At 44.1% G+C, this 27,850-nt stretch overlaps 1 protein-coding gene and 2 long non-coding RNA genes across 6 annotated transcripts in view; 2 read left to right on the top strand and 1 right to left on the bottom strand.

Annotated features, from left to right (window-relative positions):
• Positions 1-1,095: 1,095 nt before the first annotated feature.
• On the top strand, positions 1,096-9,768 carry LOC118541437 (uncharacterized). Its single transcript, XR_004920114.2, has 3 exons — positions 1,096-1,369; positions 5,504-5,661; positions 9,652-9,768. It is a non-coding gene; the product is annotated as an uncharacterized LOC118541437 (long non-coding RNA).
• LOC118541438 (uncharacterized) lies at positions 3,617-13,061 on the bottom strand. The gene is made up of 2 exons (XR_004920117.2): positions 12,999-13,061; positions 3,617-4,344 (listed from the first exon to the last, which is right to left on the bottom strand). It is a non-coding gene; the product is annotated as an uncharacterized LOC118541438 (long non-coding RNA).
• Positions 12,453-27,850, top strand: part of DPY19L1 (dpy-19 like C-mannosyltransferase 1) — a 95,737-nt gene continuing 80,339 nt past the window's right edge. For 3 of the 4 annotated variants that reach the window (XM_078059451.1, XM_078059450.1, XM_036101047.2), the window contains exon 1: positions 12,453-12,835. In XM_078059451.1, coding sequence (XP_077915577.1) covers positions 12,538-12,835 — 298 coding nt within the window. In that variant the 5' untranslated portion in view covers positions 12,453-12,537. Of the gene's footprint in view, positions 12,836-19,938; positions 19,988-27,850 lie in introns of those variants that run through there. The other variant, XM_078059452.1, reaches the window with a different exon arrangement.

Here is a 27,850-nt window from a genome sequence, read left to right as displayed (position 1 = left end):
TCCACAGAGCCTCACTTTCTCCATGTTAACTAGGATACTAATACTTCCTGGAATAGATCTTTTGGGGGGGGGTGGATGGGAGGATAAAGGGGGCTAATGCAGATGAACTCATGTGGCAAAAGTTAAGGCATGTCCAGATATAGAAGATGAACAATTAGAAAAAGCTGTCTGGTGTTACTAATTTTCAAATTGGACCATATTATAATATTTCAAAGGCTGAAAAGCAAACATAGTTTTCTCATTGACATTGTACTCTTCAGTAAACAGATCACCTAAGCCGAAAGAATATAATTTCTCCCATAGGATCAACAACAAAGCCATTTTGAATGAAAGAGAAATACAGCCTGTAAGCATTTGTGTTTCTTCCTGAGTTTGCCCTTGATCAAAATAAGGTTGCCCAACATTGCTATGCATCTTGTTAACCCCATTGACAAGCTCAATGTCTTGCAAATGTTGCTGCTGAGTATGAATGTTTATAAAGGAAAGAATTTAAAAACAAATATGAACTGTCATTGGCCTATTTATCATGAAATATGATTGTTATTTTTATTCTACATGTAGCAATAAGACAAGTAAAAAGTTTTCCTTTGATGAGGCAGGCTGAGTCCGAGGCCCAGGGGGTGTCCCTCAGGCCCAGCCAAGAGGGTTCTTGGCTTCATGCAGTAGAGAAATCAAATGCAAGCTGGAGAAAGTGAAAGCAGGGTTTACTGAATAGCATGAGTGACAGAATAGCAGATGGAGTGTCTGGCAGACTCAGAAAAGAAAGGAGAATGAGTCTCACTCTTGCCTGGGGTTAGGGATTTATACTGGAAAGGGGTCTAGGGTACGTGTTCCTCCGGGAATCCAGGGTAGTGTCCAGTCAAAGGAAATGTCCAGTGAACAATAGGTGTTATTCCTTAAGTCACTGAAGGTAGGAGTCTCGATGCAGCATCGGCCGAGGTTTGTTTGAAGCGAATGTGCTGGATCATGCTTGGGATCCAGCTCTTTTTTGATGTTATCAGGTGTCTGGGGCCTAGGACGAAAGTTAGAGAATGATTCACTTTCTTGCTTCCCCCTTGAAGTGGGAACATAGCTTCTTTGGCTTATTCAGAGGCAAAATATAGAACATGAGTAAATGGGGCCTGGCAGGAAAACAGCAGAGACGGAGCCATCCTAAAATGGAGTCTGTTCCGCTTTCCCACCTCACCTTCACCCATTTCAATTGTCATATTAATAACAATTCACTCATTTATGAGTTAGAACTCTTTGTTGTAAGCATTTTTTTTTAAAAAATGTGAGTAGGCTTAACAGAAAAAAGAACTGCAGGGCGCCTCCAGCCCCGGAGTGTTGGAACATGGCCGGACCTCAGGCAGGGTCAGCGAGCCTACTGGTAGGAAGCATGATTCTTCCGGATCCATTCCCTCATCCATTCTCTCTCTCCCTCCCTCCCTCCCACCCCTGTTCTCACGCTGTCTCTCGCATTCCACTCTTCCTGCAGATTGATTTTTTTCTACTTCTCAGCTGACATGACAAGCAGAAGGTAGCTGCTCCGTCATTTTCTATTTTGAGTCCTCCGTTCAGCCGACTTGGTCAAACTAAATTAGACGGAATTCTTGGGAGAGATGCTGTGCTTGGCCCTGTGTGGGTCAACGTCCATTCACCCGGGGGCGAAGGGTCAAGCCACAGAGCACGGCTGCAAGCTCCTGGGTGTAGGTGGGGAAAGGTGGAGCAAGGCCCGGGGGTGCTGGTGCGCAGGGAGACGCTCCGGGGGTAGCTGCGACTTATTTACTCACACAGTTTTCTGCTTTCCTAGACGAAAGGGCAGGACTATGTTTTATTTATTTGTTCCGTCCATATCCAGCACACTACCCAACCCACAGTAAGTACTCAGAGCGTGCTGCATGTATGAGGAAAAATTTTACCGTCACATTTACCTATCTATCATGAAATATGATTGTTCCTTTTACCTTACACATAGCAGTAAGACAAGTAAGATGTTTTCTTTTGAGGCAGGCAGGCTGAGTCCGAGGACCCAGGGGGTGTCCCTCAGGACCCGCTAAGAGGGTTCGATAACAAAACCACCTAGAGCTCGGGTCATGGGTACAGCCTTTGAGAACCTTGTGATAATTAGCACATGAAGTGGGACTGTCTCTTTTACGTTCACCTGGATCATTTGAAATGTAACCGAAAGGTATGTGCTAGTGTGTGAAAAACTTCTCCGTATAACTTCTTCTCTTTAATTAAATGTCACAAAATGCATTTTAGGTGGGATTCTTTCTGTTTGTAATTAATGGCATAAAGAAAAAGTGCACAGTGATCAAGGGAAGTCTGAGGACGTAGCATTTGGATATATAGATAGTTTTTAGGCTTATCATCTAAATAATGCTAATATGGGTAGAATACAAGCAATGTATGCTTTAGAAGTCTGTGGGCCAAAGACACACTAGGGCTTTACAAAATCTATTCGTTGGAAATGAAAAAGAAAACGATACTGAGGATTACGGGGAGAAGATTAAAGGCGGGAGGAAGACACACAGTGAAAATCTAGCATTCAAGCTAGCCCTTCTCAAAGGGAATCAAAATTTTGCACCAGTCTCATTTTAATAAAAGCAACATAGGGTTTTGAGCAAGAAGGGATTTAGGGAAGCATATATTTCATCTTCTCATGGTAATATTAAGTGACTTGACCAAAGTCACCTCGCTGACCTGAAACATCAAGGGACCAAGATGTCTGGGCATGCGGATATCCAGGAGAAGTGGCTCATTCTTCCCCCAGAACCTGCTGTTTGCTGTTTCAAAGGGGAAAACTCTTAGCCAGCAGTGATTTAATCTTATGCAATAAATGCTGTGGACTCTGGGACTCCTGTCCTGTAGTCTTGGCAGGCAGTAGGATGCCCTGAAGCTTATCTCTGCAGCTCAACTGCAACCCTGTGGTGTTTGCTCTTCGGCCAGCTACTTTCCTTGCCCACTTTTCCAGAAAGGCACAGAGCTGGGAGGTCTGACACAAACTGCTGATGTCTAGTTTTACGCATCTTCCAGCTACCTTTTCCAACCCAGTCACATAAATATCTTTCCATTTAAGTCTATTCGCCAGCCTGGTGCTTCCCAAAATGGTGGTGTTGCAACCCCCCTGGGGGGTTGCAATCGGCTGTCAGCAGTAGGGCAAGTCGTGTCTTACTAAAAATAGAGTCCCAAAGTCTGCAAACAACTTACTTTTCAATACATAAATTAAAGAGAACTCAAGTTAATCCCTGTGATATATCACACTCAGTCGCCCTGAACATACTCTCTTGTGAAAGCCCATAATCGTTGGATGGTCGTGGATAACCTTTATTTTCAAGGAAGCAATTTTTAGCTCTTAAGGGAAACCACAACTCACGGTGCCTGTCTTTCATGAATGTTCCTCCTCACAAGAGAGTACAGAGTTAAGGATTGGGCAGAATGGCCCCCCATCCGGGTTCATATCCCAGTCCCACTTCTAACTAGCTGCCTGACCTTGGGCAAGTTACTCAGCCTCTCTCTGTTTTCCCCCTAGTAAGATGGAGAGAATAAAAGTATGCACCATGTAAGTTGTTGTGAGGATTAAATAATGTGTATGAAAGACACAGAACTGTGCCCAGGTCCTGGTAAAGGCGAGTTTTAGAGTAGCTGTTGCTATTTATTATTGAGAGGCTTTTACTTTTCTGAAGATTTTCCTTGATGTTTTACCAGTAGTTTGGTCTCTGCGCATAAAGAACAAATACTTCATTACTGCGTTGAGTAATGCCCGCACATAACTACATAGGGTGCCTCCCCCTGGATTTCTTTTGTTTTCAAGATATTTCATATCCCATGGGCCTCTTCCTCGGCTAACTCCAGAAATATGTCTTGGGCTTGGGTAGCTCCAGGAAAACCGAGATCTGGCACAAGGAGCTGTTCTCCAAAATGTTTCTTGACTCTCTTCACTGGCTCCTCACACTCGCACCTTGGTTCATTTCTCCTTCCCTACTTCCATCAGCTTTTCAGTTCTTTCTGTTTCTGGCTGGTCCAGGGAGTGGGGGAGAGAGGAGATTCCTGCTCCAGTCTTCCAAGCTGTAGCAAAGCTGGGTCTGAGCCAGGGGGAGAACAGGAGTCTAGGAGGCGAATTCCAGGTTGAAGTTCCAAACGATTTTCCAACCAGCGCTGTGTACTACTGTGCGCTGTGGGTTAAGGTGAAGTCTGTGACAGGTTTAAGTGTTGGAGAGGCTACACAAGAGAGACTCAAATAGAGACGGTGTCCTGGACAAAAGTCTGCCTCTGATGTGTGAAAGCCACTCTTGGCTTTGAACGGAGTGACATCTTGCATTTCTTGCTACCTAATTGCTTTTTCCTTTTACCACACAGACCCTACAGAAAATAAATTAATATATGTTAAAAGTCCATCATGTAACCAAGGAATACAAATAAAGATAATTTCTTTCTTCCCAAAGGTTGTGGGGTCTCAGCCTCACCATTGGGCAGAGTCACCTGGGGAGCTTCTAAGAGGTTCAGATGCCTCCCTTTGTGATTTCATTAGTTTGGGTGAGGTCTGGGCACTGGCATTTCTTAAAGGCTCCTGGGTAGTGTTAATGTTGCCAAAGCTCCAGGGATGGGAGCTGCCTGAGCTTTGGTATTCACTGAGCGGCTGTGGCCATCCCCCCACACCTTCTTCCCCCACTTCAGGCTCCAAGAAAAGGGCTGGGTGACACCAAAGACACCTTCCACAGAACTCAAAATCATATATCTGTGTAACCTTTTAACAAAGTTTTATAAATAGTACCTGGTCTATTGTTATCTACTTCGTTTTTTTTTTTTGGCGGTATTTTCAAGGCCTGTTTCCAAGATCCATCTTAAACTACTAAAGAAGAATTATTAGGGACATTCAAGAGCTATTTCTCCACAATATGACTCCAAAAAAAAAAAAAAAAAAAAAAGAAGAAGAGCGAAGGGTAGATTTTGTGAAAATGTATCTCTATTGCTTTTTTCCATTTTTTCCCCTACTGGCAAAATCTGTCTGCTTCCTCTGAATGTCTCCTTCACAAATGTACGGGTTATTAAATAATACAAGAGGAACTTGAGAAAAATGTTTGTCTTCAAAAAATGAAAAATGGAAGCAAAAGCTAGAATACGTGCCCGTGGTGTGTCAGGTCCTGAGACACCACCCAGTGTGGACATGGGTGCTGGGTGTGCCACCCAGATCCTCCCTTCGGGTCTGTAGGGGAGGGTGGCTGGGGTGTAGGCTGCTGAGGGCTTACTGCTGAGCCCCTCTTCGGGAACTGGGGAATTGCTCTTGGGTGTGTACACTGCATGGAGCTGCCTTGCTCAGCTCTCCCCATCCCCTCCCCCCCTTGCAAGCAGCCAGCATCAATAGCTGGTTGGTGTGCTATCAAAGGCTCGGGCCCCTTGCGGCAAGCTGGGATGATCTTGAAGGGCCATCCCAGCTCCTGAGCTCCCTGTTGGGCTGGCTGAGGCCTCAGTTGCCTGTGTGCTGTGGCTCAATTCCTCTTCTGCCCTCGCTCCCTTACAGGTTCTGTTCTTGAGCGCGCCCCCCAACAAACCACCTGCATGCGCCTTTTCACCTCAGAGTCTGCTTCCTGAGCAACGTGACCTACTACAGAGCTTTCCTTCAAGAACGTGCAGTCTAACAGAGAAGTTGGATCAATAAATGGGCAAAGAGACTGTGTGGTAAGTAATATGCCAGAAGAGTCTATGTTACTGGGTGTATAGCCCAGGGGGCGAGGAGAGGTGGGGGAGGCAAGTTCCTGCAGGAACTGGTTTCTAAGTGAGGTGTGAAGGATGAGTCAGTTGTTCTGGAGAACTGCTAGGGGCTGGGTAGGCATGAGTGGGACAGTTCAAGAGAAGAGCACATGTACAGGTCCAGGGGGATTGAGGGCACAGAGTATTGGGACAAGGCAGGGATGAGGCTGGAGAAGAAAGAGAAGCGGGAGAGCACAGTATGGCACAGATCGTGATGGCCTAATATGTCATGTTGAGGAATTTGGGAGGGCTGAACGATTTTTTTTTTTTTTAATAAGGAGCAACATTATCAAATTTGCATATTGCATTCTCTGGAAGATTGATGGGCAGCAAGAGAAGATGCAAAATAACCAGTTTAGGAAGTGCTGCTTAAGACCATGGGAAAAATAATAGTGGATCATGGCCATAGGATAGAAAGAAAGGAATTTATTTGAGAGACATTTATGAGACAAATCAGTAGGATTCTGTGACTGATGGGATGATGGAAGAGAGAAGAAATAAGAATGACTCCCTGGATAGGGGGATAGAGGGATTTGTGGTGCCATTTACTGAGATTAGGACACTGGAAAAGAAGCAGGTTTGGATTTGGGGGTTTAAGGTGCCAAAAAGACATGCCAGAGTGATATCGAGTGTGCAGTTGTGGACATGGGTCTGAGATTCTGGAAGGAGATGTGGGCTGGAGACAGAAATATTCATCAAAGAGAGCAGTGAGAATGCTCAGGGAATGTATGTAGAGTAAAAAGGGGGAGAAGCTCATTTTTGAACCCCAGGGGAGATCAACATTTAGTGAACAAGAGGGGATTTTAAGGGAGATTGGAAAAGAACAGCCAAAGAGACACAAAAACCAAGTATGTGGGTCAGAGAACCCAAAGGAAGGGTGTGGTCAGATGATAAGATGGAGACTGGGTGGCCTATAAACAACAAAAATTTATTTCTCACAGCTGGGAAGTCCAAGATCAAGGCACTGACAGGTTTGATGTCTAGTGAGAGTCTCTTTCCTGGTTCATAGACACCCTTCTTTTTGCTGTGTCCTTCCATGGAGGAAGAGGGTGGAGGAGCTTGCTAAGTCTCTTTAATAAGGGCACTAATCCCATCCCTGGGGTGTCCCTTCTCATGATCTAATCACCTCCTAAAGGTCCCACCTCCAAACACCACCACACTGTAGATTAGGCTTCAACACGTGACTTCTGTAGGGACACTCCATAGCACTAGTGAACATTTGCCGCATCTCCTCTGGAGAATGGGCCCAGGGGAATATGGAAGGGTTTCAGGAAGCACTTAGGGTCCAGCTATTGATGGAAACTAAGAGTTCCTAGGGATTACTGCCTTCCATGCTGTGGGATTTCTCCAGTGTTCCTCAGCAGCACTGGGTACAGATCTGAAGTTGGACAGTGACATTTTGCCAGGTTGGTGAGAGAGGAGGACCATGCAGTGGGGGAGATAGAGATCTTGGCAGAGAAGGCTGTAGTGATAGGCCTTGGCACTAGACATGGAATAACCAAGAGACTTAGAGGCATTGGAGGTTGGGTTGTTTGAATTATAAAATGTAGAGGCAAAGCCAGTCGGGGTGATGACAAGGATTGGGATGAGCCCATAAGAGTGGGTGGATGACATGGAGTGGGAGTGCAGGTCACCAGAGAGAAGGATGTCAGGGAGCTGAGGGGCTGGGTGTTAGACAGGTGTGGAAGTTCCTCAGAACAGTGGAAGGAACTGAGCAGATTGGGGCCAGGGCTAGAGTAAGTGCCCATGGAGGACAGCTATGATGAAGAGTAGAGATGCCTTGGAGTTCAGAGGAGCTCTCCAGGAGGCAGAAAGGAGCTCCAGGGAGAGTAAGAGTGGCCTCATTGGGGAATGAACCTGTCGCAGAAGGGGCCTCTGGAAAGAGCTGAGGGGTGGAGACTACTGAGAAGAACTGAGTGTATCAGGGATGGACTGATGGCCTCAGGGAGCACAAGGTAAGGTTGGGTAGAGGCAACAGTTTAGGGGTGAGAGGCAAACTTGTGCAATGCATCCAGGTGCTTCCCCTGGAGCATGGAGACAGGAGTCTAGGTCAGTCAGTCCCCTACGTGATCGGTGGCTGGAGGCAGCTGAGAGACTCAAGTCTTCTGGCTAGGAGTCAGCAGAGGCCTGCCAGATGCAAGCAAGTCCTGGCCCAAATCAGAGCCTGGGGGTGGAATTCATTGGCTCTCAGTATTTCTAAGGCCCCCTGGGTGTGAGGGTTGCTCAGCATCCTTCAGGGAGGAGTCTGCTCGGGTCTAGATAGATCTGTGGGGCTTTGAGAGCCAGGAGCCATGCTGGGGCGCTCTGGGCATGTCATGCTCTAATCATTACTTCATTTATTCACTCTTTAATCCATTTATTTATTCCTGAAACTTACATTAGCTGTTTCTTCCCTTCCTCATTCTGAGAAGGATTTAAGATGTTCCTATTAGCACCTACTATATAGCATATCAGTCACATAGGGTTTCAGAAATGTGCTAGTCCCCATCTGCAATGCCTTCTCCATCTTTCCTTCTGTTCAAACAAAATCTATTCTTCCAACAAGGCCTAGACCCAGTTTCACCTCCTCTGTGCAAACTCCCCAGTCACGTCAGCCATGGTCTCTTCTCTTTGGAGCTCTTTCAGTACTTACACTCTGGATCACACATTTTCCTATATAACTATATTTCATTCTAGCTTACCCTGCCTCTCCGACTAAACTGTAAGCCCTTTGGGGTTGGAGACTTAGTATATGAATTTTTAATGTCTCTAACGTCTACCAAGGCACTGAGGACATAGCAGGCCCTCAGTAACAGGCATTGCAGTTTAGAGAAACATGCATCTCTGCACTGGAGTGATTCTTGACAATGCACTGTAACTAGGACTAATAATGCACTCCCCGAGTTTCTCAGGAACACTCCATTTGAGCATGAACAGTTTAAATTACAAGGTCAGCTACCAGAAAGAGGGAAGATAAAATTTGAAAAGCAATAAAGTAGCAATTTACATTTGTTCTCACCAGAGACTAAAGGAATACATTATAACACAGTGACAAGTTAATGTTGGAGCTTTGCTGAAAGTTGACTGTTACATAGATAGACTTTGTTGCACCCACCCATTTTAGGCTTCTGGGAAGTGTGCTGGGATTTTGCAGGTTCTTCTTGTTATGAGTTACTGCTGAGAAATCTAGAACTTGCCCCCAAGACACTTCTCCAAAAAAGAGATCAAGTGACCTAGTCCAAGGAAACGAGAAATAGAGGCCACAGTCAAGATTCTCCCTTTGCTTCACTCTGTGGGCAGGAGAGTGAGTGGGAGGAAATGGGGGAAATCTGAAAGTTTTAAAGGGCCTTTAAAATGCCAATGTAGAGAAATAAGGAAACTGGTTCTCAGCATAGTCTTCCCTTGACCAAATTTTGCTTTTCATTGCTCATTTAACAACGTTTCCTTGGGTGCTTACTTTAATACTGTTAAGCTTTATTTTCGGGCATTTACTTGTCTTTCTCTATTATTTTATGCTCTTCTTCTTTATTTTATGCTCATTCCCCCTTTTTAATTAACCCTCTCTCTCCATCTCCAAAGTCTTTATAAATTATTTTTTTAGTAAAAGTTTTTATTTCAAATGCCCGAAGTGTAGCTTTTAGTGAGAAAAGGATTGGGTTTGCATCCTGGGGAACCAGACCAGGGATTCTTCATGAGTGGCTGCTCTGTTGGGTTTCTGTGTTTGGAATCTGTCTGCCTTGGCTCAGTATTTCTATAACGTCACATAAGGAAGTGCCTTCCTGCTGCATCAGTAACTCTTAAAAAGAGAAGCACATTAAAGGTGGCCACTAACTAACTTTAATGCTTAATCCATATTCATTATAATCTTGAATTGATTCATTGGATCATGGTTGCACAACAGTTTTTAAAATGCAACTTTGTCTTTTTTTTTTTTTAAAGCATCCGCCACTATGTGGCAGGCACTGGCCTAAGGATACAGATACGAATACATTGCATTCCCGGCTCTTGTGGATCCCACAGTGATAAATGCAAAATGAAATCTGGCATGTAACCTTCCATGACTGTTCTAGTTTCTGCTCTACCACCCACCCTGTGTGAAATATACTTTTTTTTGGGGGGGGGTGGAGGGAAGAGGAGCAAGAGGATATGCCTACTGTTTTATCCAGGTTTAATGACCCACCCGATGGGCATCATTTGTACAGCATGTATGGGAAGCAGGAACCTCAGGGGAGCTCAACTGCTCAGATAGCTGAGAAGCTTGAATCACACCCAGTGTAGGACTGGTCCAAAGAGCACACGGCTCTCCTTGCTTTTCTGTGCTCCACTCCCTTGCATCCTCACACCCACTGGAGACTGTCAGCCTGGCCTCTGGGAAGACAGAGGACCTACCATCCTCCTCACATACCATCCATTGCTTTGAACATTTATTGAGCAATTACTCTGATGGAAGTAATTGTTAGACACTTCACATACATTGTGTAATTTAATTTTTACAAACCTGTTGGATAGATGTTTTTATTACCCCCATTTTAAGGATGAGGAAGTTGGCCAAGGTCACAGGGCTGGCACATGTCAACGCAAAGCTGGAACTGCGGCCTAAAATCATCATGTTTTTTGACCAATATCCCACACTGCCCCTCTCTGGGATTCTCTACTTGCTCTCTAAGAAAAGAAGAGGTCTCTTCAGTAGTGGTGGAGTTGATCAAAAGCCACTGGGCGTCTTAAATATAGTGTGCCTCTTTCAATTCAATTCAACAAACTTCCAGAGCCAGGCTCTGGGTTAGGTTCTGCAGGACAATATGAAACTAAATAGGAAAGACTGTCCTCTAGAAATTTGAGACTGTTGGAGACAGCTAGAACAAGGTGACTTTCAAGTGCACTACAGAACGCAGGGTTTTGAATCATCATTTGATTATGTCATTTCCTGCATTCATTTATTCATCCATTCATTCAACATGTATTTTCTCTGGTGACAGGGTACGAGTGGAAGGGAGGCAGTTCCTGAATCCAGCCTACCATGTACAGGAGACAAACAATCCAGCAGTTCAAATACTGAACTTCCTTTTCCAGGTGTTATTCCAATCATTAAAAAAAAGTCAGTCAAGAATTATTTGTATTACCTTTAACAGACACTGAATAAGTTTTTTTAAAATCTAATTAATAATAAATTCAAAATTAATCCAAGAGAGCAACACTGGATCCACCTGATACATTGTTTCAGAATTCAAGCATTCCCTGATAGCACTTGCAGTCATTTTTCTTGAAAAATAGTCTCTAAAAATAGTTGTTCTCTGCTCCAATAAAAACAACAGCTGAAATCCTAATTCACAAAATACAGAGTATGAGGGATTACCAATTAGCATGGCAACATTTTTTTCCCTTTACAAAAGAATTCGCTGATCCTTAAAAAGGCGTACTGAACGCCAGTATTTAACTTCCCTCATAAAGACCTCGCTCAGTGGAGAAACCTAAGGGTGAGGATCCATAGCCACGTGAAGCCTCTGGAATTACAATGGAAATGATCAAACGATGTGACTTGACTTACAAAATTGGGACTTAAGGACAACTTTCTGGAACAAGCCCACTGAACACCGCCAGGTAGGGAAACTTTCAGTTAACCATAAAGCTGTAGGGCTTTGTGCAAAGAATTTGGGAGTGCGGCGGAATAGAGGGAGGGAAACTGGGCTTTGCCTGGTTTTCTTATTCTTGCTGGGCTTTCTTTACTCACGCATTCCGTGCTCTGTGAGAGAAAATACGTTTCAACTAAAGTTTTGTATTCTATCAGCAAAGTTTCTCTGCTTTCTTTAAGTCACGAGATTACAGCGCTCGAAACTTACAGGACATACTTGTTGATAATCTTTCCTTCTCGGGCCGTTCAATTTGATCACCTTCAACCTGGGCTCCCAGCCTGGTTTTCACTTCACCACTGTAACGTGAGGCACACACTTACTTGTGCCTCGACGCTTATCACTCTCCCTGAGCTACTTTGCTGCCATTTTAAATCGGGTTGCACCGTCGGTCGCATCAGTGGACGGAGCTGCACCGGGCAGCGTTCCCGGTTGCGAGGCCACACACTGTGGAGTCAGTGAGACCGCGGCTTGACTTTTATCCGCCCGCCTTCCAGCGGCGGGGCCCCGGAGGCTGCAGAGCGCGCGCACAGCGCCCCCGGTGGTCGTTCCCGAGCGCCTCCTCCCCGGCCCAGCCCACCCTCGCGACGAGCCGCCTGGGCCACGCGGGCTTCGCGGGGCTCGACGCGCACCCTGAATCGGGTCCGAAACTTCGCCCGCAGCCCCCGCCCCGAGAGGGCCCTTCCTTCTTCCCAACCACTCTCAGAGGGAGGGGCGGCCGCTCCCCGAAGGCGTTCAGCGCCCAAGCCCTGACCGAGCCCCACACGGGCCCCGAGCAGGGTACGGGTCGCGGGGCCGCCACCAGGTCTTCCCCCGCCCGCGCCGGAAGTCCGCGCGTGCGCGCTGGCCGGCCGGGAGCGCGCGTCCGGCGCGGAGGGGCGGCGGGGGCGGGGCCGCGGCCGCTCACGGGGTGTCCCCGCCCCCGCCCCCCGGCGTTCAGCGGTCGCCGTGACAACCGGAGCGGCGGCAACGGCGGCGGGCGCGGGAGTCCGGCGCCGCCTCCCGGCCGTACCGCCAAAGCAAGCAGCCGCCGCCCGGCCTTGCTGCTCTCCCCGCCTCCCGGCCCGCGGGGAGGGAACGGCCCGCCCTCCGCCCGCCCGCCCGCCGGAGAGTGAGCGGCGCCCGGGCCGCCCCGCCAGCCCGCCGTTCCCCGGCCGCCGTTCGGGCGCGCGCAGCGAGCGGGCGCGACTATGCCAAGATGGTCCTGCAGGCGCGGAACAAGCACCGGGAGGCGGCCCCCAAGCCGCCCCAGCCGCCCCGCGCCTCTCAGTCGCCGCTGAGGGGGGCGCCGGATGCCGGCGCCGGGGAGCCCGGGCCCGAGCGCGCGCCCCGGTCCCCCGGGCGCAAGGGCGCCGCGGGCAGGAAGGGGCCCCGCGCCGAGCCCGCCGCGCCTTCCGCCGGGGGCGGGCTCGGGGGGCGCCTGGTGGCCGGGCTGCGCGGGGCGCTGGGCCTGCGGCGCGCGGGGCGCGGCCGGACCTGGACCACGCTCCTGCTAGGTGAGCAGCCCCAGAGCGCGGGCGCCGCCGGGACGCGGAACTTTGAGGCGCGGGCCCCTCTCCCCCTCCCCAGTACTCCCCTCCCACTTCCGCGCCGCTGAGCCCCGCCGCCCGGTCCCCGCCAGTTTGCAGCCCTCTCCGACTTTTCCTGGGACGTCCTCACCTCCTCCTCCCCTCCCCCTCCGCCTGGCTCAGCCTTCCTCGCTCCTTTCCAGTGTGCTCTCTGTCTCTGTTTAAAAAAAAAAAAAAATGGCCCCGAGATCAACAGCTGCCCGGCCTGGCGGCGAACTGACAGGTCTGCGCTAACGAGACTTGGGCGCTGCTGATTGGCGCGGACCGGCCGCCTTCCCGTTATCTCGGCCCCTGCCCGGAGGATGGTTTGCTTTGGGTTGGAAGCGGTTCCGTGGAGCTCAAAGCAGAAGCACGTTCCCTATTCTAGAAAGTTGCTAAACTTATAATTAAATTTTAGCGTGCTTTTTTCTTCTTGGCCGCAAACACCACCAGTGGCACTTTGTGATTCCTCTTGGCACGTCACTTTCCAGGTTGTGTTGTGTTTTGGGCACTGGCGCTCTAATCCTCTCTTCTGACCTGGGAACGTTTGGTGTGGAGGGCTCCCCTCCTTTTCTGCTGCCATGCACCAAATGGATGATGTGCAGCGATGTGCTGAAAAAAATAAAGTTGAAACAGTGACAGGTTGTGGACCCACTTCAGGTTTCCTTTGTTTCCTGATTGACATTCCGATAAGGCGAGTTATAGCAGTTTGGATAATGGGCCTAATTTTTCTAAGCCAGTAAAATGTTGTAACACCGCCTTTCCTATATAATACCATTAATGGGATTTGGCTACTGCATTATTTAACTGTTGGTGATTTATGCCTAATTATCCTTTCAAATTCCCTTAGTGGCCCAAGAGAATTTGGATTTCAATATAGGCGAAGGAATAGGACACAGCAATTCGGCTTCCCCTGACATAACATCCACCACTAGAAGCCACTCGATCATAAAAGGCCAGAGTCATCTCCGTGTGTGTGTGTGTGTGTGTGTGTGTTTGTGTGTGTTTTAATGGGCTCAGAAAGGTTATATTGTTATGTATTGTAGATTCAAGCCAAGAAAAATTCAGTATTTTCAGTATATTCCTCCTCTTTTCAGCAGCGAGCTTGAAAAACCTTGCCAGTGTGCAGGTTAGATAAGTTCACCTTGGGGAGGCAGCATGGTACAATGGATGAGACAGGCTCCAAATCCTGTGCAGAGTGGTTGTTTGGTTTAAGTTTCAAATTATTTCCTTTGTGAGCCTCTTCTTTCTCTGTGACCTGAGATTATCGCCTCCCCTACTTACTCCAGGGGCGTGTTCTGAGGAGTAGAACTAAAAGGGGTGGCTAATATATGGGATGGCATTCTGTGTCTAAAGCCTTTAACAAGTTTTAGTTGCTATTATAAAAGCGCCTGCATAATACTGATTTGTGACAGAATGAAGTGGCATTTTTGTTGAATGGCTAGTATAAACATTAACCACTTCGTAGTGAAATGTGGAAGGGCACCACTTCTTTTTCAGGGAGGTTACAGTAACAACCGTAGGATAATCATCTTGCCGTTTTCTCGTAATTGCATTTACTTTGAATCTTCTTTTATTGGATGGCTTAGCTTTGGTTTTAGTGAGCATGATATTTAATGCTTATACCTAAATACAGCTTTGTATTAATAGAACAGTGTGGCACTTTACTTGACTTACCCCCTTGGGCATTGGAAAGAGGTACAGTGAAGGAGCTGTCCCACATTTTTGGGTGTACTCTGGACACTGGTCATTGGATGGAGTTTGGATGATTTTCTACATCTACAAGAGGCCATCTACAGGATTCTGAAGAATGATCAGACACAGGATGTTTGGTTCTTCCTCTGGCCCTGTACCCTTGGGTCCTGCAAAAAGGAGCAAAGTTTAGACATTTTTGAAAGCTTCCTCATTCCCTCTCTTCTTGCCCTTTGCAGAATGAGCATGAGTTGAGCTGACATTGTACAGATCTTTAGTGTGAGATTTTGCTATCACAAAAATGGCTTCATTTATATTTGGGGAAAAAAAGTTTACAACCTGAAGCTCCCTGATAGAAGCACACATCTTTAAGAGTTAGAAACTGACTAGAGGTTCTCGGTTCGGTTTCCTTCATCTCCTCCATACGTGCTAAGCACTGATGAGCTAGCCCTTTCTGCTGTTGGGCAGTGATAAACACTGTTAAAAAAATCTGCTTAACAAACATACATGTTTTTCTAATTTTTGGACATTATTGGCTATTTATTTAGTGGTAACAGTCGTAGTAAAGAATTGTTTGTCAGATGTTTGTTTTTTGAAGTGTCAATCCAATAGCTCCCTACAGATCAGTCGGGGGGAGCAGCAATATAGTAAAGAAAAACCATGATGCTGTTTTTCTCCAGCTTTATTCACCATAACTCACAGAAAGCAATACAATTTACATTAAACCTGCTCACACTTCTGAAAGTGCAACCCAGTACATTTATGCACGTGTCTGTTACTCCATTTAGGTATGTCGGTGTCCTGGCAGGAAACAGATTTAATAAACGGACTCTTTTCAGAAGTGAACAGTTTTAAGGAACCCATAAAAGACACTGAAACACCCATGACTGTCTGCAGTCAGAAGGTGCTACCACCTCTGGGCCTCCAGGGGAAGGGGAGCTTCATCAGGAGCTGACCCCAGGGAGAGCTGTGCTGTGGGAGCAGGATCTCCCAGGAAGAGGGACCCCAGACCCTCTCCTCCCACCCTTTGCTCTCCAGCTCATGCCCCTCACTGGCTAACGAATTGGAACCCCTCTGGCAAGGGACCCAGCTGAATCATTCTGTAGGGTTGGGAATAAGGCAGAGGAGGGAGGAGAATGGATTTAGAGAAGCAATGGAGATCAGCAAATATGTGCATATACTTGAAACACGTTTCATGTAACAATACTTACTCCTATAACGTACAGTATACTCTGATTTCTTATTCTGTCCTTTTTAAAAGAAATGCCGTTTATTAACTTTTGAGTTTTATGATCTAGTATCATAGCCTGTGGTTTGAAAACACTGCCTTAGAAGAACCGTTTTCCGGTTCTATACCTGTTTTAAACTAGTTGGGGGCCTGAGCAAAGCATTTAGCTTCTCTGAGCCTCAGTTTGTATATATGTAAAAATGGGAGGACTGGATTAGACTGCTGGCTCTTAATCTTAGCAAAACTGGACTAGACTCACCTGGAAGCTTTAAAAAATCGTGATAGCCAAGCCACACATCAGACCAATTAAATCAGAATCTGGGGTGGGGTGAGGTGGAGGGAAGTGTCAGTAATTTTAAAGTCCTATGTCCTGCCTCTACTTAGTAGCAGACTGTCTAGCATCACGGAACTGACGTTCCTATATGGCAATGACCGCCTAGTACTAAGGGCTTCTTGCCTTCCCACTTTATTTATTTATTTATTTATTTATTTATTTATTTATTTATTTATTTATTTTATTTTTTAAAACTTTAGAAAAGATTTTATTTATTTATCTGACAGAGAGAGAGCACAAGCAGGGGGAGTGGTAGGCAGAGGGAGAAGCAGGCTCCCCTCTGAGCAGGGAGCCTGATGTGGGGCTCGATTCCAGGACCCTGGGATCATGACCTGAGCCAAAGGCAGACGCTTAACCTACTGAGCCACCCAGGTGCCCCTTCCTTCTTTTAAGGCAGGGGCACAGACAGTCCAATTTGCCCAAGTTTCTCCTAGTCTCTGTTGTTTTCCCAAAACTGGGGCTGTGAGTTGCCATTCATCATCTGATATGGCTGTTATTTTAATTAGAGTTTCTTGTACCCATGTCTATTATCAAAAGAGGGAAGTAAAAAGGATAGCTGGAGAGGGCTCTGTGTTTCAAGGGGAAATGGGAGGAGTCCTTTCCTTTGTGGAAGTGAAGAATATGCATGTTAAACATGCAGATAAAGCATGCCCGTGGTGAAAGACTACAAGGTAAGATGTCATTTACAAAACATAATGAAATTGTAACCTGAGTATGGAAGAGAGAGATAATGCAAACTATTGTTTTTTTCCCTTACATCTGTCCTACTTGACTCCTTTATGTTACCTGTCTGGTTCCTAAGGTCAATGGCAACTGCTGTTAAGTGGGTTCTTTATTGGTAAGGCTTCTCATATGCAGCGTGATGACATTTTGGGTTGAATAAATCTTTGTTTGGTGAGGGGGTGTCCTGTGCATTATGGGATGTTAGCAGCATCACTGGCCTCTACCTGTTAGATGCCAGTAGTACCTCCCCAGTTGTGACAACTGAAATGTCTCCGTATGTTGGTAAATGTCCTTTGGGAAGCAAAAATGCGACAGGACCACTGCTTTTGTTAGCCACAACTTATGGGAGTGTGAAAGCCCATGTAATGGGAAACACATATGACTTCTTAGGGGCACAAGGGGTGAGAAAGTGGGTCGAGGCAGAGGTTGAGGCTGGGTGTTAGCAATGGGGCTGGAGAGGAGGCAGCGTGGTGTGTTTCAAGTAGCAGAGGCGTCTCGGTACTGACCTGCATTTGGATCTTGTTTCTACACATAAAAGCTATAGATCCCTTAATATCTGACTCTTGGCTGCCTCCTCTTTAAAATGGGGATGATAAATGCCCCACATGGTTGTGGTAAAGAATAAATAATACATGTAAACAGAGCTTTATTCATGTTCACCAATTACTGAATGCCTGCTATGCCTGATGCTAGTTTTGGGGGATAAGATGGAAGACAAGACAGCTGGAGCCTCTGTCTCTATGGAACCCCATTCTAAAAGGCTCAGGGACAAATAAAAATAATAGTACATTGCAGTAAGTCCAGTGGAGGAAAGAAAAAAGTGGCTGAGATAGAAAAAACAGGAGATACCTGCTTTAGAATCAGAAAAGTCTTTGGGGAGGTAGCCTTAGAAGTGAGCCCTAAAGGCAGAGAAGATGCGCACCGTCTAGAGGAGGAGAAAGCGCAGTGTGGCCGTGGCACACAGCATGTGCTGAGCTAGGCCACGGCTCAGCGTGTCCAACACGACAGAGGCATGAACCGGATCTCCCTAAGGAGCTTGGGTTTTATTCCTACTACAATGGGAAGTCACTGAGGAGTGTTGAACAGGAGAGTAACATGATTTAATTTTTATTTTGAGAAATCTACTCTTGGGAAAATGGGTTGTGGAGTACAAGGGCAGAACAGAGAGAAACCAGTGGGGAGGCTCTGGCAGGGATCTGGTAAGAGAGTTGTTGGCCGTGATGAAGGGGGGTAGATTTGAGATCTGTTTTGGAGAGAGAAATGGTAGGATTTGCTGGTGAATAGGACTTGTATTGAGGGAAAGGGAAGAGCTATGAATAATTTCTAGGTTTTGGCTGCTGTAAGTGGGAAAACAAGGTGGCATTCACTGAAATCGTGAAGACTAGGGGCATGGGTGAGGGCATAGATTTGAGAGGAAAGATCGAGAATTCTATCCTGGACATGGTACCTTTGAGACATTTGTGAGATGTCCCAGTAGAACTGTCAAGTGGGCTGTGGGACATAAGGGAAGGTGTCAGAATGGAAACAAAATAGGACATCCCTAGCAAATGGGTGGTATTAAATTAATGGGAATTGATAATAGCATCTTTTACTGATACTGATATGCCTGTGTGCCAGGCATAGTTCTAAGTGCTTTAGATTTACTCATTTATCTTAAACTCATTTCACTGCTAACTCAGTCCTGACCATGACATTGTGATCGTCATACCCGTTTTATCAGATAGAGAATCTGAGGCACACAGATGTTAAATAACTTGCCCAAGATCATCCCTAGAATGTGGAAGGCTCAGGATTTGAACCCAGGCAATGTAGCTTCAGAGTTCATGCTCTTAACTCCTATGCTGTATTTTACCTTCTCTAGGGTGAGTATAGCAAAAGAAGAAATGAAGCCCCAGGACTCAGTTCAGAGAAACCTCCAACATTTAGTGCTCAATAAGTGTTAGCTTTCTTGTTTCTTCCTTTAGGGGTAATAGAGAAAAGAGGGATCATGCATAGGGATATGGGAATAAGAAGTGGAAAGAGGACATATTAGGTGTGGCATAAGGGACAAGAAAAGCTGAGGAACTACGAAGGCACAGGGACCACTGGGCATCTTAGTGGGATGGCTTTCAAACAAACACTTAGATACAACTGAGCATCAGCTCTAAGGGTGTATTAATATATAGATGTTGGGCCAGTACATTTCCCAGGAAAGCCAGTGAATGAAATGGGAATTTGGGATTTAAAGAGTTTCTTCAATGTTTAAAACCAGTTTTTTTCTTTCTGAAATAGACTTCTGGTTAACTCTAAAGAACATTTATAATCATTTAAACATTTTTATTATTAAAATAAACAGAAGGGTTCTGAAGATGTAATATTCATGTGTGCTCAAATAACAAATGTGATGAGTTTGGATTGTGTAAATATAAGGATATATTACCAATTTGTGATTGATTTTTGGCCTATAATACAGCATCAGTACTGAAAGCAGATAAAACTTTATTATACACATGCATATTTGGATGTTGCTAAGTTTTGAACTATAGCCTTTTTTATAACTTTTATACACTAAGCCTGTATTAATGTTTCTTAAAGTTTATGTTAATGATATACATTATCACAGAGACTGTAAGTCTGTGTGCATGTTTCTAAGCAGGGTAGCTTTAGGCTTTATAATTTAGGCATAATTTATAATTATAAGCTAATTTATCTTTTGCCATCAGATTGTACTTTCTTCCAGGGAAGAGTTTGCTAGTTTTCTTTAGTTACCATTCTAATGAGTATTAGTCATCAAAGTTAGTAAAAATTGCATCTGTTTCTAGGTCAAGACCTTTATGCTGCTGTTTAATTCCATAAAAGGCAGTCTCATTTCATAGGAAAGATCATTTCTCCATGGGTGAGCTTTCATAATTCAAGAATCAGTGAATAGGAATAAATTTAAAAGTGGAAGAATTGATTTTTTAGAGTACATAAATCTACAACTATTGTAACTTTTTTTTTTTGCTTCAATACTATTTTTTATTTTCTCAGCATTGTTATTCACCACCCCCACCGAATGCATTTAAATGAACAGCTCACATATCTTCACGTTTGTCTGGCATATTCCTCCGTGTTTGACTTCCTTTCCAAAGTAACCAATTGTCAGGTATGTTATTCAGGTCTGTCACTACACATGATCAATGTTTGGGCAGCATTTTGTAATTTTAACTTCTGGCAGCAAAGGTTAACATAACCTAGTCACCAAGATCACTCACAGAAGTTCTATTGTGATTCGTTGTGCTGACCAAGGATAGGGTGAGTTTTTCTTCTAGTTTACAGTAGTACCAACTGTATCTCAAACACAGTTTATAAATTACTTGGCCAATTACTTTTGAAAACTTGCCATCTTCACAAATTTTTAACTTGGGAAGATTGTTATAATTAAGAAGAGTGAGGCTTTAGTCATATTTTTATACAACTCAACTCAAATTTGCCTAATATGCTACTGCTCTGCACTGGATTTGTCTATTACTTCCTAATAGTAATCACTGCTTTTTGTAATGCAGCTTTTCAGTGCTTCAGTTGTCAAACCTCAGAATCTTTTCTCCACATTTTAATAATAATCATAAAGTACTTATATAACTAGCACAGTGCCACTGTTTTCCACTACATTTAAAAGTTTTTTTTAATAAGACCTTATTTCTCATTCTTTTGTCATCTTTGATCTCCACGGAAATATCATAAGAAATCTAGAGCTGAAAGGTTAGTTACTGGAATTTTACATGTGAAGAAAGTAAAGTAGGCCAGGTGAATGGCCTGACAGCATTAGTGAGTTCACAGGGGGTGGTTTGAGATTGAAGTTAAGGTCTTTTGGCTTGTTAAGTATATCTGTCAAATTGTCGGTTTCAGATCTCTAGTTTTAGGCAACTGTCAAAAACCCATCAAAGATACATTAATGGGGGGTTGCCTGAGGGGTGCTGTCCATTGCGTGTCTCACGCTTGGTTTCGGCTGGAGATCTCAGGGTCATGAGATGGAGCCCTCCCTCGGGCTCCACACTCAGCATGTTGTCTGCTTAGGACTTTCTCCGCCCTGGTGCCCCCCCAGCAACCCCCTCTGAAATAAATAAATAAATCTTTTTTTTTTTTTTTTTTAAGACACTTTAATAGGAAAATGACCTCCTATATTCTAAGACCTGATAACTCTCTTGGCAAGAGTACTACTTTGCTGGCTTCTGCTTATTTAGGGGAATCACTCTGTTATATCCTTATGGTCAAACTGTTAGTCTCCATTTTGTTTTTCTTAACTATTTTATGAAAACGACTAGATTCTGAATTATTTTTGATTGGTTGGTTGGTTGGCATTAGTATAAAAACAGAGTAAAATAGTAATAAGTGGTATCATGGTTTTCTTAACCATTAAAGAATAGGATAAACTGTGATGTCCAAGGGCAGTTTGCAATTTGTGGGGGAATCTATAACCTGAAGATTGGAATGGGTTATTGATTAATGAACTTGTTAAAATCTCTTGCCTGGGTTTATACTGTGTATGCGTGGATCTTTTTTTCCCCCTCTAAAGAAGAGATGCAGCTTCTACACTTTTTCCATTAGGTTTACTAAAGTTTTGCAGTTTTGCTATGATTGCTCAGAAGCATTTAATGGGCTAGCATATTATTTTGGGTCTATATTTATCTAGCTACTTGCACTTAAAACACTGAAATGCCTTTTTTTTAATAAGGAAAAAGCTACTTTACGAAAATTACTAATGTAGATTACTGTTTGATTTAGAAATATTTGTGTTCACATTATGTGAGGACAAGATTTTAAAGGAAGTTAGAATTTGTTGCTTTAAAAACCCATATGCTGAGCAATTGTTCTATTAAGTATTCCCTACTTTAATATATGTATATGCATAAATGTTTAAAAATGTGAAAATTTACTTTGTATATTTCTCTGTTTAGAAGCCTAATTATATTCTTTTTGAGGGTGGTGATACACATTTTCTATGCTCTGTTTTCATATATTCATTTTAAAATAAGACTTTGTCCTTGATTTTTAAATTACTTCTAAAGAATTTCCTTCCATATGTGAATTCATTCTTTTGGTTAAATGTGCTTATTATCATTTTCATGCCCGAGCTTCTTGTCCAAAGGACATCAGTGGTCAGAGTCACAGAATCCAGGCTTTCCTTCAGTATTGGTGAATCCCAATCATGTGACCTTGCACCTCCTAGGAAAGTAAGAGTCATATTTGACTTATGAGGACTCCTGGATCTTTTTGCTTAATATGTGAAAGTGTTTTGTAAACTGCAACTGATAAACAGATATTAGACGTTGTCATTGTAATTGAGAGCTTCCTAATTTTTTCCTGTTATAAGGTACTGTTTGCTCAACGCCAAATATATGGAGGAGGTTCAAATGAACTGAAAGTCAGCCTTGCAGCCATAATCATACAGACCCCTGAATTCTAGATCTTAGTAGTAGGGTCGTCATACATGACTGAATTTTAAAGCAGTCATGGTTCTTAGGACTCAATATCTCTAGAAATAAATTGAGTGCATTTCTTTTTTTCTCCATCCAAAAAAGAAAACAAATTAAAAGGACCAAACCTACAAAGACTTTTAGTTTAGGGAGCAGGAAGATCAAAATGAAAACAGAAAATAACCAGGCAGGCATCTTGGAGAGTGTGAAGTCTGAAGTATTAGTAGTAATTGTTGTAGCTATACAAGGTCATGAAGTGCGAGGGATAGAGATAGCCAAGTAAAAACTGCTTATTCACATTTGGTAAAAATGAGGCTCACAGAGGCTAAATTACTTATATAAGTCATAAAAAATCCAGGGACTATTTCTTTTTAAGAGTGACTTTCTTGCCAGGGGAAGTAAAAAAGGATTTGATTTTTAATTTTATTTTTTCTCTTTCTTCATCAATTTTTTCTGCTGTGAGGATTTTGACAATTTCTCCTTCAGAGTATCTTTTGAATTAATATTTGCCTTTTCCTAATAAAAAATGCTAAAAGTGTAGATTTCCAAGCCCCAAGTGAAAGCTTTTGAATCGGGGTCTTTGAGAGTGGGGTGCAGTCTTAATATGCCTCTCCTAGATTAATGTTCTCATCCCTAGTTGAGAACATTAGAATCACCCCCTGTGCCAAACCTAGCAGTGTTCAAAGCTCCCAGGTGATTCCACTGTGCTGTCAATGTTGACACATTGTCTTAAAAGTGTTTATATATCATGGGCCCAGCACGCTTCCGCTGCGCAACTCTGCTAAAAGTGTTTATATATCATCTGCGGGGCCTTGATAAAATGTGTATTTGGAGTTAGGCTTCTGGGGTGGGACCCGAGAATCTGCATTTCTAACCAGCTCTCAGGTGATACAATTACTGCTGGAGGACACTTGGAATACAAAGAGCCAATCTCACATTAAATTTTGTGAACTATCACCTACATTTTGTTCCAGTAATTTTTGTACCAATGATAATTAACCTTGACTGTACATCAGAATCACTTGTGAATTAAAAAAAAATCCTGGGGCGCCTGGGTGGCTCAGTCAGTTAAGCGTCTGCCTTCGGCTCAGGTTATGATCCCAGGGTCCTGAGATCGAGCCCCACATTGGCCCTTGCTCAGCAGGAAGCCTGCTTCTCCCTCTTCCTCTGCCCCTTTGCCTGCTCTGCTCTCTCTCTCTCAAATAAATAAATAAAATCTTAAAAAAAAAAAAAAATCCCTGGAGTTTCAGGTTTAGGGGCTCTGGATGAATACTCAAATACCTCTAGTTTTATTTAGTGCCACTGATAATTCTAATGCAGTCCCAGGATTTAGACCACTGTGACTCTATTACTGCGTTATGATGTAGTCTCTGAAACTTGCTTTGGCTCTTTATTGAGTGGCTCAGTGCTTCCCAGCCTTTTTCACATCATGGCACACATAGGAAATGAGAATATTTGTGTGGCATGGAGTGGGGAAGTGGTGTCTTCAAAGCCTGGAGGTTACTGGCCCCTGGGGACTCTAGTCCTCTCATTCTTAGCACACCAGGCCCCACTGGTTGAGAAGCTTTGTTAACTCCTTTCCTGGTGTTCGTGGAGCTCCGAGAGCCCGACCCACTGTATATATAGTGAGTGGGCCCTCAATAAATGTCTTGTTACTGCGTTTATCATTTATATTCTGTACTGTGTTAGTTATGGGAATTTTTTTTTCCTGTTGGAGCCCAGGCCACATAACTTTCCTGTAGCTGTCTTCTTTTCTGGCTACCCACCATAAATCCCCACCTAAGTGGTAATCATGGCTTGAGGCCCGTCCCTCCCTCCCATCCCACTTTAATAGACCCTGCCTTGAGGAGGTCATTACTAATCTGCCTTTTCAGATTTCTTACAGTTAGTAGACTTTGTGCCCTTTGCTTGAGTGCCTAATGTGTTCTCTTGTTATTTTATGCGCCTAAATCTTATCTCTCAAAGGTTTTATTTTTGATGTTGGCTAATATTTCTTTAATGTTGTTGGTTTCTAGGAAAATGTGTTATGCATCTAGTAGGCATTTAGATACTTGTTGACTTTAGAGCACTTATAACTCTTAAAAAATCTAGGTGCTAGAAAGAAGACGGGAGCTGAGCTCATGGTATACATGACTGTTTTCTCTTTCATGAACTGGGTCCTACAGAATGTCTTTTCACTTGTTACTTCACTACACAGAAACTGGCCTCTGTTTCATTCTAGGTACTATAGACTGAAAATATGATTTCTTCCAATATTAATTTTTTTTTAAAGATTTTATTTATTTATTTGACACAGAGAGAGACAGCTAGAGAGGGAACACAAGCAGAGGGAGTGGAGAGGGAGAAGCAGGCCTCCCGTGGAGCAGGGTGCCCGATGTGGGGCTTGATCCCGGGATCCTGGGATCATGACCTGAGCTGAAGGCAGACGCTTAATGACTGAGCCACCCAGGCGCCCTTCCAATATTAATTTTATTGTAATATATATACCTTCATGTAATGGGAACCCTTTGAGCATTTTGGAATGCTTAGATATTATCTTTAGATGTATAGGTTTTTATTTAGTTGAGTATATTCTGTAGTTTCTCTTACATGGTGATCATCATTTAACAATTCAACCCAGTGAGGTGCCAGGCATAATTAATTCTAAGAGGTGTAGATGTTAAGATGAATTAAACACAAGTTCAGCCTCAAAGCCTTTGCATTCTAGCAGAGGAAACTGTTATGTGCATGAGTAGCTATTTAGGTGCTGTAATAAAGGTATTTTAGCTAGGGTGGCAGGATAAGCTTCACAAAATGCCATATTTGATTTCCTGTGACTTTGAAGGATGAAATAGGAGTTTATAGGCAGAAGCAAAGGCATAGCATCATAAAACATGTGGTATTTTAGGGGATCGTTGTCCAGTGCAGCCAGCAGGAAGGGTGTGTGGTGGGGATTAACTGGAAACAGACCAAAGTGTGGGCTCCATGGTTTGAGCCATGGGAAGTCATGGAACTTTTCAAACAAGGGGATGAGACGCTTAAACCTGTACATTTAGAAATTGACTGCATTCTCCAGGATGGATTGTTGATGTGGAACGAGACTATTTACTGGTGCCTTTTCCTTCTGGAAAGAAACTTTTAAACTCTGAATAGACCCTTGAGAACAATAAGAAATGATTAGTAATATTAGGAAGAGGTTGAGTATAGAGATTGTCAAGGTTGACTTGGAGACCTTGTCCAATAGATTTAAGGGGAGCATCCTTAACCTCTTTTTATGTCATTTGTCACTTGAGGGTTAGAAAGGCTAAAACTCTTTAGAATGCTTTAAGTATGGATTAACCTCAATTTAGGAATAAATTGTATTAAATCTTGCAAGTCATTTTGGACTTAGAATACATTTTTCCATATAAATATTTTTACAAGATGAGGTCACCAGATGCCGACAAATGGGAGAGGAGGCAATTCTGTCCCAGTGGAAAGAAATGGAGGTTTCGAATTAGAACCACATGGCTCCAGATGGTTCTTGCCATTTATCAGTTATGTGCCTTTGGGGGAAATGACCTCTTGAAGTCCCAGTTTTTCATTTGTAAAATAGGAATAAATACCCCCAAGGCTGTGTGAGAATCAGATGAGAGTATTGGTGAAGGTGCTCTGAATTTCAAGTCAAGTACTGGTTAGGAAGTACACACGTAAAGAAAAATGTAACCTGGATGGGACAGTGTATTCCTGATAAGGAAACCTGTTGCTGGCTGCAGTTGCAGGGGAGCCTCTGCGGGTTAGCACCGAGGGGCAAGGGGGGAGGCAGCCCACCTTGGCTTCATGGTTCTTGCTCTCCTCCCTTGAGGAGGACGAAGAAAGAAAGGACAGTGGGTATCCAGCACTAGAGTGCATGAGCTGGGTATCTTAAAAATGCCAATCACAGGGGGCTCTGCTTTGCAGCAATCCTGATGGGGCTGGGGGGGGGGGTGTCCATAAAGGGACCAGAGACTTCAGAGTCATCTTCTCAGGAGGGGCAACTTGAGGGAAGGGAGGAAGCTGGGAGAGGAGGTGAGTACAGGCAGGGTTTGGGTGCTGGGTGGAGAGGGAATAGGGTTTAGGAGCCCCCCACCCCCCGCCCCGGATTGAGTGGAACCTATGGAAAAGCCCCCTCTCCCATTTCTTTTCTGTTCCTCCTGCCCTCCCTCCTGCTGCTGAGCACTATGGGCCAGGCATTGGGGTGGGAGCAGGGGGCATCCCCTCCCTACTTTCCCAAGGCACTGGACTTGCTGGTGTGGAGCCATCCAGAGGAAAAGGACAAAGGCCAAGACTGGCCTTAGAGAGCTGTGGCTAGGCTAGAAGGAGGGGTGTCAGAGGGAGCTGAGCTGGGGCGGACCTTGGGGACCTCACCTAGGGCTGTTGGTCCCTCCCCACTGCCTGCTGCTGTGCTGCAGGCTGGAAGTTTAGGCACCAGGCTCCTTGTAGATGGGGTGGGGTGGGGGACGTGGCTCATTTGCACTAAGTAAGTGGGGACTCGATTTTTGGAAAAAAAGAAAACAACCCACAAATCTATTACATACATAAGTGTGTGTATGTGTATCCATCCATCAAAGCACATTCAACTTAATTATGTAGACATGATTTAGATTATTTCAGTTTCCTCCTTAATTATATCAGGTTGTATCCATTCATTCAGCAAACATTTGAATTGAGCTCTGTGCTCAACTATGTGCTCAGCTTTGTGCTAAATACTATAGTATAAACTTCAGTAAAACATTGTTTCTGCCCTCAGAGAGTTACATTCTAGTTTGCTTAAAGGAGATTCTAATAATAGGAGAAGAACAATTTTCAGTGAAGAGGCTGTTCATCCCATGAAACTAAAAATTGATATAATGTGACATATAATCTGGTACAAAATTTCTTTAATCAGAAAGTGGTAGGAGTGTCCAATTTAGTTTGAGTGTTGGTAATTTAGCTGCTTCCAGCAAAACATTAAGAGCCTTTCAGAATTCTCAGCCATAGGATTGCAATCTTTTGAATTAGAAATCAGAGCAAACCTTCTTTCCTTGAACACTTTTTTCTTATGGGATAGGCTTGGATTTTTGAAAGTTTTTTTTTTTTTTTAATGTTCTGATTAAAAGAAAAAAAACACACGCTATATTTACCACGGTCCCTTAGAATGACAAAAAATAGCATATGTATTAAAATGGAAAAAAGGGATTATCAATTTTGTGACACTCCCAAAAGACTATAGACAGGGTTGATAATCACTGGACTAAATTTTTTTTTTTAAAGATTTTATTTTATTTTATTTTGACAGAGAGAGACCCAGCGAGAGAGGGAACACAAGCAGGGCGAGTGGGAGAGGGAGAAGAGGGATCCCGCCGAGCAGGGAGCCCGATGAGGGGCTCGATCCCAGGACTCTGGGATCATGACCTGAGCCGAAGGCAGACGCTTAACCGACTGAGCCACCCAGGCACCCCATCACTGGACTAAATTTAGAGAAAATCATTTATAATCTTTTCAGTAGGCAAGAAAGCAAGAAAAGCTCTTTAGGGGTGCCTTTAGGAGTTTTTGTCATTTTATGTCTTTATGCT

Source organism: Halichoerus grypus, chromosome 12 (genome assembly GCF_964656455.1).
Source record: "Halichoerus grypus chromosome 12, mHalGry1.hap1.1, whole genome shotgun sequence".
Classification (NCBI taxonomy): Eukaryota; Metazoa; Chordata; class Mammalia; order Carnivora; family Phocidae; genus Halichoerus; species Halichoerus grypus.
This window is presented reverse-complemented; position numbering and strand designations above follow the sequence as displayed.